Genomic DNA, 13,563 nt, shown 5'->3' on the forward strand with positions numbered 1-13,563 from the left:
TCCAGTCCAGGGATCAAACCTTTGTCCCCCGCAGTGGCAGGCCAACTCTTATCCACTGCACCACCAGAGAAGTCCAGTGTTGGGCTTCTAATCTACTGAACTAGAAGATAATAAATTGGTGCGCTCACACCCAGTAAGCAGAAAATCCAGGAAAAGAGCCTGGCACTGGTCCGTCCCCTCAGTAGGTGAGAGACAGGGCAGTGATTACTGAGAGAGTGGACAAAAGCATAAGCCAAAATAAGAAGAATTCCAGGTAGGCAGAAAATTGCTTGATGATAAATGCCACATCAGAAGTGGTTACCAGGAGGCATGGCCACCATGGAGGAGTAGGAAGGTCCTGAGCTTGCCTCCTCCTGTCGGCATGCCAAAATTAGAACTATTTACAGGGCAGCTGTTGGTGAGGAAGAACCGAAGACAAGCAGAAAGGATCCCTGGCAACTGAAGGTATAAAGGGGGAACCAGAAGAGGATGGGTAGGAGGGGCAGAGACACAGCATAATCATGACCCGCCCCCAGGCAGGCAACTCACAAACAGGAAGATGATTACCATCACGGAGGTTCTCGCCAACGAGTGAGGGGTCTGAGCCCCACATCCGGCACCCTGGCCTGGGAGTCCTGCACTGGGAAGACCAGCCTCCAGAATGTTTGCCTTTGAAGGCCAAGCCGGGCTTATTTTCAGGAGAGTTAGAAGGCTGTAGGAAATGTAGACTTCACTCTTAAAGTGAAAGTGTTAGTCGCTCAGTCGTGTCTGACTCTTTGGACTGTAGCCCGCCAGACTCCTCTGTCCATGGAATTCTCCAGGCAAGAATACTGGAGTGGGTTGCCATTCCCTTCTTCATTCCCGGGATCAAACCGGGGTCGCCTGCATTGCAGGCAGATTCTTTACCATCTGATCCATCAGCTAAGCCCCTCACTCTTAAAGCGCCCATGCAAGATCTCACATGCTCCAAAATCCAGTACAGAGCTAGTAGTTTGAAATATGCTTGGGTCAGATTCCCTGGCTGATCTTGGAGAACCTCCTGGAGAGACAAGAGGCAACTGGAGCTCCCCCAGGGGACACAGATGCTGATGAAAGCCTTGGGAAGGGCAGGGAGGGCTGTTCTACCAAGAGGATACAAGTGCCGACAAGCACTGGATTGAGTCTTCCCTCTAGTTTATTAGCCCTAGGATCTGGCCCCATGCGCCAACAAGTCAGCACCAGTCCTAGGTTACCTCAGACCAAGCAGGCAGTGGCAGGGGTACAGCCCCAACCACCATAGGCTGTTTCCTAAGGAGCCCCTGAACCCCTGGCTGCCAGGGGACCCAGCCCCATCCACCAGAGGGCCCAGGCCCCAGGCCTGCCCAGTAGTGCACCAAAACCAGCTCTAGGCCCCACAGGACCGTGCACCCAGAGCCTGCAGGACACAAGCTCACCACCAGGAGGTCCACAGCAACTCCAGGACCTGCAGGACTCTGCAGCCAGAGACCTAAGACCTGGCTTCACCAGCAGGCCAGCAATAGCCCTGGGACCCCACAAGCCTCCACCCAGCCCACCAGCAAGCTCAGGGCAGCTCTGGGAAACTTGGACATCTCAAGAGCTGCCTCAGGATCCAGCTCCACTCACCAGTGGGCTGACACCAGCAGTGGGACACCCTAGGTCCCACAGCCAGACACATCAGGAACCGGCCTCACCCACCCACAGGCAACAGTAGCACCAAGACCCCTGGCCTTGAAAACAGAACCCAGCTCCATTCCACTCATCAATGGGCCAGGACTAGCCCAGGACCCCTGGGCCTCTATAGCTAGCCACCTCAGGTGGCTAGCCACCTCCTCCACCCAGCCCCAACCACAGGTGGCTGGCAACCTCCAAAAAGCAGGCCCTGGAAACCAACCAGACCAGGAGGCAGCCAGGCCTACGAGACCACCCACAGTAGTCATCCCACTACAGCAGAAGGGCCCACACCGCCCATGCGGGAGACACCCCTAGAGCACATAGCCCTGGAGACCAGAGGGGAGGGCACTTCTGGGACACATAGGCTGTCTCCTACAAAAGGCCACTTCTCCAAGATTGGGAGATGTAAGCAACCTACCAGACATACAGAAATAAAACAGAAAATTAGTCACGATAAGGCAATAAAGAGATACGTTCCAAATAAGGGAATAAGATTAAAAAAAACAACAACAAGAACAAAGTGAAGTGGAGATAAGCAACCTACCCAATAAAGAATTCTGAGTATGTTGTTGTTCAGTCGCTCAGTCATGTCCAACTCTGCGACCCCATGGACTGCAGCACGCCAGGCTTCCCTGTCCTTCACCATCTCTCAGAGCTTGCTCAAACTGGTGTCCATTCAGTCAGTGATGCCATCCAACCATCTTATCCTCTGTTGTCCCCTTCTCCTCCTGCCTTCAATCTTTCCCAGCATCAGGGCCTTTTCAAATGAGTCAGCTCTACAAATCAGGTGGTGAAAGTGTTGGATCTTCAGCATTAGTCCTTCCAATGAATATTCAGGGTTAATTTCCTTTAGGATTGACTGGTTTGATCTCCTTGCTGTCCAAGGGACCCTCAAGAGTCTTTTTCAGTACTACAGTTCAAAAGCATCAATTCTTCGGCGCTCAGCCTTCTTTATGGTCCAACTCTCATATCTATACAAGACTACTGGAAAAACCATTGCTTTGGCTATACGGAACTTTGTCAGCAAATAAAGATGATAAAAGAACTTGGGAGAAGAATGGAGGAACACAACGAAATGTTTAACAAAGATTTAGAAAATATAAAAAAGAATCAGAGCTGAGGAATAATTGAAATGAAAAAAATACACTAGAAAGAATCAATAGTAGATTAGATGATACAGAGGAACACATCAACAAATTGGAAGAGAGTCGTAAAAATTACTGAAGCTGAACATAAAAAGAAAAAAATAATTTTTGAAAAGAAAACAGTTTAATAGATCTCTGGGACAACATTAATCATATTAACATTTACATTATAAGGGTCCCAGAAGGAGGAGAGAGAGAAAAGTGCAGAGAATTTATTTGAGAAATAATAGCTGAAAACTTCTTTAACTTGGGAAAGGAAACAGACATTCAAGTCTGGGAAGCATCGAGAGTCCCAAACAAGATGATCCCAAAGATATTTACACCAAGAAACACTGTAATTAAAATGGCAAAACTTAAAGACAGACTCTTAAAAGCAGAAAGAGAAAAGCAACATACAAGAGAACTCCCATAACGCTATTAGCTAACTTTTCAGCAGAAACTTTGGTCAAAGGGAATGGCATGGCATATTTTAAATGATGGAAGGAAAAAAACTCTACAAGCAAGAATATGTACCCAGCAAGGCTATAATTCAGATTTAAAGGAGAAGGAGAGATAAAAATTTTATAGAGAAGCAAAAGGTGAAAGAGTTCAGCACCACAAAACTGGCTTTACATTCATGATAAACACTTTCATCAAAGTGGGTATAGAAAGAACATATCTTAACATAATAAATGGCATTTATGACAAATCCATAGCTATTAATAACATCATACTCAATGGTAAAAAGCTGAAAGCCTTTTCTTTAAAATCAGGAACAAGAAAAGGAGGCCCACTGTTAGCATTTCTAATTAACATAGTATTAGAAGTCCTAGCCATGGCAGTCAGACCATAAAAAGCAGTAAAGGCATCCAAATTGGAAGGAAAGATGTAAAACCGTCACTATTGGCAGATGACATAATTCGATATTTAGAAAACCATAGAGTCTACATTGGAGCTACTAAATAAATTCAGTAAATTTGCAAGATACAAGAAATCTGTTGCTTTCCCATACACTGATAATGAACTATCAGAAAGAGAACTTGAGAAAACAGTCCCATTTATAATTTCAAAAAAGAGAATAAAATAGCTGGGAATAAACATAACCAAGGAGGTGAAAGATCTATACTCTAAAAACTATATGACACTAGTGAAGGAAATTAAAGATGATTTAAAGAAATGCAAAGATATCCTGTGTTCATGGATTGGAAAAATTAATACTGTTAAAGAGTCCATACCTTTAGTCCATACCTACCCAGAGCAATCTACAGATTTAATGCAAGTCCTACCAAAATTCCCATGACATTTTTCAGAACTAGAACAAACAATTCTAAAATTTGTATGGAGCCACAAAGACAGAGGGTGAGATGGTTACATAGCATCACTGACTCAACAGATATGAATCTGAGAAAAGTCCAGGAGATAGTGAAGGACAGGGAAGCCTGGCATGCTACAGTCCATGGGGTTGCAAAGAGTTGGACATGCCTTAGTGACTGAGCAACAACAAAAGCAATAAGCAGAAAAGTTAAACCCAGAGAGGCACCAGTCAGTCAGTTGTTCAGTAGACCAGACCATCCAATGACAGACAAGTCCCCAGCCACAGCCAGCGCCTTCTCCAGCAGCATGGTCACTACAAGACTCACTGTTTCTAAGGGGGCACGTGTGACCAAGGATTGGGAGGGAGCAGCCTACCCAATGGTCACCTGAGAATTAGCGGCACATCCTCTGAAGATGCACTAAGGAGTGCATTCAGCTGGAGGGCTGCTCCGAAAACATAAGGGACACTGGCTATAGCCTCACTCTTCTGTTCATCAGAGGGAGAGAAGAGGCATCTGAAGTGCCTGAGAAGGGCCTTCCTGACAGTCAGTAATGTCACATGGGGGAATGCACCAGCCTGTGGAATTTATAAAATGGTCTCTTCTGGAGTCCTTTTTAAAATTTTCTAATTTATTTGGCTGTGCTGGGTCTTCACTGCTGCTCAAACTTTTCTCTGGTTGCTGAGAGTGGGGGCTACTCTCTAGTTTTGCTGCACGGGCTTCTCATTGCAGTGACTTCTCTTGTTGAGGAGCACAGACTCCAGGGCGTGTGGGCTTCAGAAGTTGTGGCACATGGGCTTAGTTGCCCTGAGGCACTTGGGATCTTCCTGGACGAGGGATCAAACCCATGTCCCCTGCATTTGGTCTACAAGGAGAGCAAACCAGTCAATCCTAAAGGAAATAAATACTGAATATTCACTGAAAGGACTGATGCTGAAGCTGAAGCTCTAATACTTGGCCACCTGATGCGAAGAGCCGACTCATTGGAAAAGACCCTGATGCTGGGAAAGATTGAGGGCAGGAGGAGAAGGGAGCAACAGAGGATGAGATGGTTGGATGGCATCACTGACTCAATGGATATGAGTTTGAGCAAGCTTCAAGAGATGGTGAAGGACAAGGAAGCCTGGTGTGCTGCAGTCCATGGGGTCACAAAGAGTTGGACACAACTGAGCGACTGAACAGCAACAATAACACTTGCATTGGCACGTGGATTCTTTACCACTGGACCACCAGGAAAGCCCACCTTCTGGAGTCTTAACGAAACTGTGCATTTTCTCATTGCTCAGAATGGTAGCCCTCTCTCTTGGGCACTCACACGAACACCATTTTCAGCTGGACAAACTTTCAGGCTTCCTTCGGATACTAAAACTTTGGAGTCATGATAAAAATAAACAGAAAGTGTTCACTGCCTGTGGGTGGGAAAGATCCCAGGTCTCGGTGTTGTGTGCGATAGAGGAACCAGAAGGGGAAACTCGGAGGGTCCTCCTCTCCCCAGAGTTGGTCCCCCAGAATCCCACTCATACTTGGAGCCTATCTTGCCCCTTCACTGGGGCTCCACAGGCTGTAACATGTAAAACTAATCTGTATCCCTAGGAAACCTCCTCAGAAACCCCTCATGGAGTTGCACACCAGCCCCCAGGGGCAGCCTCACCTGATGAGTCCTTTGATGGGTCACCTTCACCGTGACCTCTTTTTGTAGGTCACAGCCCCTGGAATCTGATGAAGCTAAATTTTTCACTTTCAGCTCCATATTAAGTCCCTGGTAAGAAAAACACTTCTCACTAAATAACCCTACATTTCTCAGCATGTACCATCTTTGCAATTTATTTTTCATCCTCTCCACACTCAGACTTTCTGAAAGAAGATGATCTACCTCTTGCTCCTCGGAATTCCCATCAAGGGAAATGACAAAGCACCCAGAATTTCTCAGCAGCATCCTGGAACTATTTCATGTGTAAGCCTCCCAAAGTGAATGATTCTTGTGCAAGTTTCCTGATGACTGGGATCCTGTGTCACCAGGGAGTGCATCTGAACCCAGGCCTTCTCTGGGGTGGAGAAGCCATCAGGGTGCGTGCACCCAGAGAAGGACTCTGGAGGAAAATCTGGGGTGGGGTGACCATGGGGTGGGCAAGCATTGGTCTGGTGTCTTGGTGGTCCTGGACCCATGGGGGCCAGAGGTAGAAGGAATGGACTTGAGGCTGGGACTGGGGAGGCCTGGGGTATTTGACTGAGGCCCTGTCACTAGCTCACTGTGGGGTCTCAGGCAAAGCACCTGCCCTGTCCAGGCCTGAGTATCTGGCATGTCTACACTATGAAGCCAGTGCAGGGCAGTGGGAAAGAGGGGCTCATTGAATCTGTCCTCTGAGGTCCTTTCTAGACCCAGATTTTACCATTTTCTGCCCTTACCTTCTTTAGCTCTTCGCTCATTTGATTTGCTTCTGCAACCAGTGGCATCAGTTTGACGTAGTCCTGGAACACGGCCAGGACACTGGGGTCCGCCTTCCCATCCCCGCTGTTCATAGCACCTAGGAAAGATTGGAGAGGGAGGGGAGGTCACTCACTGGCTCTGGGACACCTTTCAGCCATGAATAAACTTGCATGCTCTTTGCTTCCTTCATTCAGTCATTCATTCAACTGTTCATCAAATATTTCTATTTTAAATTTATAAACGTGTAATTTTTTAAAAAACAAGAAAGAAAACTAAGTAGGAAAGAAAAGTTACTGCCTCCCTTGCTCATCTCAACCCATGAATCTTGGCAACATTGTGACAGGAGGTTCCTTGCCAATGATTTTCAGTCTTGGTCTTGTGTCCTTGACCCAAGGTAGCTCCAGACTGTCCAGTGAGGAGCCTGGGGCAAGAATAATACAGCTGGCTAAAGGAAGGTCTGGGGGCTTCTCCTGAAACCACAGCTGGCACAGAAGTAACTTGTCCTTACTTCTGTTTGGGGTGGCTTAGAGGAGGGGATCGTGGACATGATGGGTGAGCCAATCCCCCTGCCAGACCCTGGCTGGTGCTGCCTCCTGTCAAGAACTCTCAGTCATTTAGGGATTTCCTGTGCTTAGGTCTGAATCCCCAGAGCTGCCCAACAGCCACCTTGCTGAGGACTCAGTCTTTGCTGGTGCTAAACACTTTTGACCAGGGTCAGGGGCTTATTCAACATCACTGTGCAGCTGGGAAATTCAACTCTGTAAATAAGTAAATGAATATATAGGGTGTGCAGGTTTGGTATTAGAATCTTGTAGACTTGTTTTGTTCAGTACCTTGCAGACAACGAACAAAGAGGTCACTTTCAAATCCATTTATTTTGCTAAAATTCTGAAGCAAAACGTTTGGTGCAGGAAAAAGGGACGATCTATTCTGCACATATGTAGCTGCACCCACAACACTCTGCTCGTGAGTTTATAAGACAAGTTTGCACAGGCACAACGTGAAACATTCCACCTTTGGGAGTTCAACATAGCCAGAGGCCTCAGCAGAGCCCACACTCGCCTGACTGGACGGGGTTGGGGGTGCGGGTGGGCAGCAGGTGGGCCCTGCTACCACAGCCTCCTCTGAGGGGAGTGACCTGGGGTCTGGGGATGAGAGGGGAGGCAAGGTGGTCAAGAACCTCCATCTGAGGCAACGCAAGAGATGAACAAAGAGAATTGACAAAGCTCCTGAATGTTCCTGCGGACAAGGACTCCCAGGTTGTTGTGGGGGAGTTTAAATACAGCAGTAGCTAGAGGGAGATGTATCTAGAAGGAGCTAGAGTAGCTAGAGGTCTTTTCTCATTGGAAAAGACCGTGAGGCTGGGAAAGATTAAATGCGGGAGAAGGGAACAACAGGGGATGAGGTGCTTGGATGGCATCACCAACTCAACGGACATGAGTTTGAGTAAGCTCCGGAAGTTGGTGGTGGACAGGGAACCCTGGCTTGCTGCAGTCCATGGGTTTGCAAAGAGTCAGGTAAGACAGCGACCGAACTGAATTGAGGAGGAGAAGGGGACGACAGAGGACGAGATGGTTGGATGGCATCACGGACTCAATGGACATGAGTTTGAGTAAACTCTGGGAGATGGTGATGGACAGGGAAACCTGGTGTGCTGCAGTCCATGGGATCTCAAAGAGTCAGACACGACTGAGCAACTGAACAACAAATGGAGATGTGGGTCCATGTAGGACTTTCTAGGTTTGTTTTTATGGCAGAAGATAGTGGAGGACATTTGCATGTGATGGAATGATCCATGGAGAGCCTTTAGTGATGCAAAAGAGAAGGGCCTTCTCAGAGACAAATGCTTGAGATAGTGAGAGGGGAGAGAATCCAGAGAACAGATGGAGGAAAATTGACAGACATTATGTTTGCCAATTCAGGGAAAACTAAAATAAACTCTACGTTATTGAACTGGGATTGGCCGTATGAGTATGAACTTATGGTTTTACAGAATAGGTAAAGCTTTAATATGTGTGGGGGAACACATGTATTAAGATAGCAGTTTGCACATGTATCCCTAGATCTTGATTTATAAATGTAATTCTTTACTAAAAGGAATCAGGATCCTTGGGGAAATGACTGACACCTGAGCTGGGTGATTAGTATGGTGGTTTCAGTCCCTGAGCTGGGACTGAAAACCCAAAAGAAGCACCTGAAACATTTTTGATGTCAGAAAGTAAGCTAGTGCCTAATGAGGAATGTCAGGAAGACACAGAATCCAGCTTGAAGGGGTGCCCAATGACCAAAATGAGGATAGTTTGCACATCAAAATGAATTATGAAAGCAACAGATAACTTATTGAGTAAAACAGGAGTCTGAGTCCACACTGACATAAATAAATGAATAAACAAATCAACAGATAAAACATTTCTTATACTAACTTTTGTTTTTTCAAATAAAGGTAGAGGAAATTGTGGAGCTAGAAATTCACCATTTGACAAAAATCCATACTAATCATCCAACAATCAAAGGATGATAAAACTAGTGGATGAAATTGTAATGAGGTATAGGATATCTACATATCAAAGTCTCTCCCCATAAAATATTAATTGAAAAGATAGGATTGCTCTCAGGTGGCCTCAGCCTGCAGCGGCTGGAAGCGGGGCTTTGGTTCCGCCACCAGAGACTGAAGTGGGGTTCTGGGGTTTTGGCGGTGAGAGCACCAAATCCTCATCACTAGACCAGTGGACAGTGACCAGGGCCGTGGCCCTTCAGCTTTGCAGAAGAGAATTCCCACAAAGACAGAAAGTAGGGAAGCAAGTAAAGTATTTATCAGGAAGGAAAAAGAGTACAGGATGTGTAGATAGATAGTGCTGGGAAAGACTGAAGGCAAAAGGTCACTCCTCTTTGAACCTCTAAGGAGTCTTTCTGCACATGTGTGGTCAGGGAAGTCTTCTCACTGTGAGAATAAGAAATATGTGGTCTGGGCAGGGTCCTGCCTGCTCTTTAACCAAGTGATCACAATTAACGCCATCAAAAATGGACAAACTGACACCAGGTGCCTTCTGATGCAGGCACAGAGGATACATCATCACTTCGCTGGTGTTCCTGCCAAAAAAAACCTATCACCTCAATCCAATCATGAGGAAACATCTTAAAAACCTAAAAAAAATGACTGATGTTTACTCTTCAAAAATGTTGAGGCCATGAAAGACAAAAACAGACCTGGTGAATTGTTCCAGATTTAAGGACATTAAAGAGATGTGACAACTAAATGTGGTCCTGGATTGGACCCTGTACCTCAATTTTTTAAAAGGGAGATTTTTGAAACAATTAGGTAAATATGCATGAAATTCATAGAGTAAATAATAGTATCAATGTTAATTTTCTGGTATTGAGAATTGTACTGTAGTTATTAAGAGAAAGTCCTTTTCCTTAGGAATAACACAATGAAGTGTTTAAGGATGCTCAGTCATGTCTGACTTTTTGCTACCCCATGGACTGTAGCCCACCAGGTTCCTCTGTCTATGGGATTCTCCAGGCAAGAATACTGGAGTATCCTTCAATTTTCCAGGCATTGCCATGCCCTCCTCCAGGGGATCTTCCCAACCCAAGGATTGAACCTACATTAGCATCTTTACCCTCATAATTAATTTTATGAATTAAATAAATCTTCCACATGTGCTTACTCTATATGAAAATCATACCTTAATTTTCTAAACATTGTAAAAGTAACAGTCAAAGATTATTTTCTTAAGGAAAGCAGGATTGCACACAGTCACATCCACCCATGGAAAATGCCAGAAGCCTGGCCTGGGCTGCTCACCAAGCTTGTCAGCGCTCACTCCCTCAGCAGCGGCTCTCTCCAGCTGGAAAAAGTCATAATCAAATCTGTTCAAGTCCTCACTGCCTCGCTCAGAAGGAAACCCGATGTAGAGGTAGGCGCTGTTGGATCCCAAAATAATCCGGTCCTAGGAAGGAGATAGTGCGCTCAGAGGGAGGAGGGTAGAGTGGGTGAGGTCAGCTCCTCTGCGAGGATCACGGGACCTCGTGAATCCCCAAGAGAAGAGACCTGTAGATGAGAGAAGAGGGGCCTCTTGCTTTTTTGTGCTTTCATTGACTAATCCTTTATTCTGCAATCTGTCAGCCACTGGGGGAGTCAGTGGGGACTAGACAGACCCATCCCTCCCCTCTAGGACTTGACTGTAATCACAGCCTGAGCGGGATGGGGAGGAAAAGGGCAGGGCTTCCACAGAGTGTACCGGGCTAATTCACACTGGGGATTACAGAGGACCTCTGGGAAGGTGCACTATTGAAAGTGACACTTCAAGAGTGCTAAGTTTTGGTGAGGCTGAGAAGAGTACTGTTGACCAGAGCCTGGAAGATCTGAGCATCAAAGGGTCCTGTGACCAAGGGAAGCCCAGGCAGAGCAGTGAGGCCAGAGAGGCAGGTGATGGGCTCGCTCTGGTCTCATAAAAGGGGGAGTCACTGAAGGATTTCCAAGAAAGGAGTAGCTTGCTCCAGTGTGCTAGTCTAAAAGGATCTCTGTGTACAGGATTGGAATGGGTGGGGTGTGGGGGGAGGCTCAAGATTGAGGGGTTTTATATATATGACTGATTTGATGTACAGCAAAGACCACCACAACATTGTAAAGCAATTATCCTCAAATTAAAAAAAATAAAATAAAATAGAAGACTTTCTGTGGCTTCAGCATGGAGAAGGGACAGGAGAGGCGTCTGGAACCCCTGTGCTGCCGGCAGGGTGGTGGGGAGATGTGGACAGCCCACTGTTGGCAAGGTGCTGGCAGTCCCTCTCCATGGTAGGGTTTTTTTTCTTCTTAATATTTATTCATTTATTTGGCTGTGTCAGGTCTTAGTTGCAGCATGTGGGATCTAGTTCCCTGACCAGGGATCGAACCCGGGCCCCCTGCATTGGGAGCTCAGAATCTTAGCCACTGGACCATCAGGGAAGTCCCTCCATGGCAGGTTGTTAAAATCTAAAATATCATACAGCGTTAGAGCTGGAAGTATCTTGGCAAACACCTAGTTCACCCCTCTGTTTTGTAAGCAAGGTCCAGGGAGGTGAAATGACTTCCCCCAGACACTTGATGAGTTAACTTCAGGTCTCCCAAGTCCACAGCTGTGACCTCATCATCACTGGGACACGGTGGCAGAGGGACAGGAGGGACTTAGTGCCTAGCCCTGCCGGCCTCACTCCAGCTCTCCTGGTTGGACATAGGAAATCCTGTGGCTCCACAGGGGAGTTTACCAAATGTTGCAGCTTCGTCTTGGTCGTGATGGGCACCCCATTAACGATGACCTTGCATTTGCCATATGGAGTCACCGTCACTTTACCACCTGAATTCGTGAAGGAAGCATGTTTATCTGAAATTCTAAAAGGACAAGAATGTGTCTAAGTGACCAAATAAATCACAGTTTTGTGAACAGTGTAGGCAGTTCTTTCTTATTTGCACAATTAGGTAAGGCCTGCAGCTGCTATGGACATCCGATGGGGCTCCTGTGTGCTCAGTGGGTGGAAGTGGAGAGGTGGGTGCGAGGGACCCTGCCTTGAGCAAGAGGGGAGACAACAAAGCAATTGTTTATTTGTAGAACCAACCCCCACTCCCAACCCCTCCCCATCCCCCTGGGGCCAGGAGACACAGTCAAGCTGGAGCCCGCAGGGACTCACAAGTCGGTGGGACGGAGTGGAGGGAAATGGAAAGAAAGGTGTTTCAGAGGAGACTCTTGGGAAGGAGATTTAATAACAAGCCTACACATCGCCGAGAAGTTTAGGTCTGTTTCTTGGTTTTTATCTATACAAATCCAGACTTGAGATGTTACAAGATTTGGGGCCAGTATCAGAGGCATCAGTTTGGCTCCCAACAGATGTCATCTGTGTGGCCTAACTGTTCTAGAATGTCCCTGGGCTCCTCGGCTGTTGTGAATGTTTGAGAAGCTGAGACACACTCAGGCTCAGGGGTCCTCAGGAGCAAGGTTTTAACCTCAGCTCAGCTGCAGTCCAGCCAGTTCCAGACCTGTGGGTTTTTGGACCAGGGTCCCCACAGGAAGTGGCCTGGAGAGAGGGATGAGGGGATCCCCAGGAAGAACTGGGGGAAAGGGGCTAGAGGCCATAGGTCAGGGTGAGTTAGTACCAACAGGCCCCTCCCTACCGCCCCCCACCCTCCCACCCACTCTCTGCTGCCAACTCACGCATACAGCCACACACAAGGGCTGGGGTGGGCTATGGAGGGCTGAGGTCTGTCACAGGGGACTGGTCAGTAATGCCCCGAGTCTACTGGCTGGAAATCTGTGGTCAGTCACGACACAGCGGGGCTGGAGTCAGGGGCGGAACCCTGGAGCAGCAGCCTCCCCGGGAGAGAGGCCACAGAAGTGTGGCCCCCTACTCTGAGTTTATAAACCTGCCTTGGGTCCCTCAGGGAGGGATCAGCTCCAAGTCTGGGCTTTGTGTTAGTCCAGTTGGCAAGGGCTCCGAGCACAGAGATGCCTTTGCTCTTGGTGGTGAGACCATGAAAGGCCCGCGCCACCGTACTGGGCCTGTCCTCTTAACTCTCTTTATTTCCTGCCCCCATCTACTCAGGTCCATTTGTGAGAATAAGTCCCTTTCTCCCAAGACCAGATCCAAGAAAACAGACTGAGCCCAGCAAGAGGGATTTCGGTGAGGGAAGAAAACCCTCCCATGCGATCTTCCATAATAAGTATTAGAGTGGGTCCCAAGATACATCTGGTCAGTTCTCATCCTTGGCTGTCTGGCAGGGCTTGTAGCCTGCCCTGACAATGACTAGATGAATTCTGAGAGTGTCCTCTGGATGCAGGGGTCTCAATTCTGTAATGCTGGACAAAGGTGCTGAGTCTATCCACTTACCCCAAACCTTGAAGAGTAATGGCATTTGAAGCTGCCTGACCAGCATCACACGAACCTGAAAAGAATTAAAATAACTTTTTTTTCAATTTTTTTCAGGATTTGATCTTAGTAACATATCTGATGTTTAGGAAGTGCCATTTCCTCTCCAAGTGGATCACTTGAAGGCATTTTCTCACTGTGATTT

At 47.1% G+C, this 13,563-nt stretch overlaps 1 protein-coding gene across 1 annotated transcript in view; it reads right to left on the reverse strand.

The window, feature by feature from the left end:
- LOC110151847 (kinesin-like protein KIF28P) overlaps positions 1-13,563 on the reverse strand; it is a 65,645-nt gene that overhangs the window by 14,218 nt on the left and 37,864 nt on the right. The window contains exons 11-15 of the mRNA XM_020915283.2: positions 13,380-13,434; positions 11,766-11,889; positions 10,324-10,468; positions 6,494-6,612; positions 5,739-5,846 (exon numbers count right to left, since the gene is read on the reverse strand). Of these exons, the coding sequence (XP_020770942.2) occupies positions 5,739-5,846; positions 6,494-6,612; positions 10,324-10,468; positions 11,766-11,889; positions 13,380-13,434 (551 nt within the window). The remainder of the gene's footprint in view (positions 1-5,738; positions 5,847-6,493; positions 6,613-10,323; positions 10,469-11,765; positions 11,890-13,379; positions 13,435-13,563) is intronic.

This window comes from Odocoileus virginianus, chromosome 11, assembly GCF_023699985.2.
Source record: "Odocoileus virginianus isolate 20LAN1187 ecotype Illinois chromosome 11, Ovbor_1.2, whole genome shotgun sequence".
Lineage (NCBI taxonomy): Eukaryota > Metazoa > Chordata > Mammalia > Artiodactyla > Cervidae > Odocoileus > Odocoileus virginianus.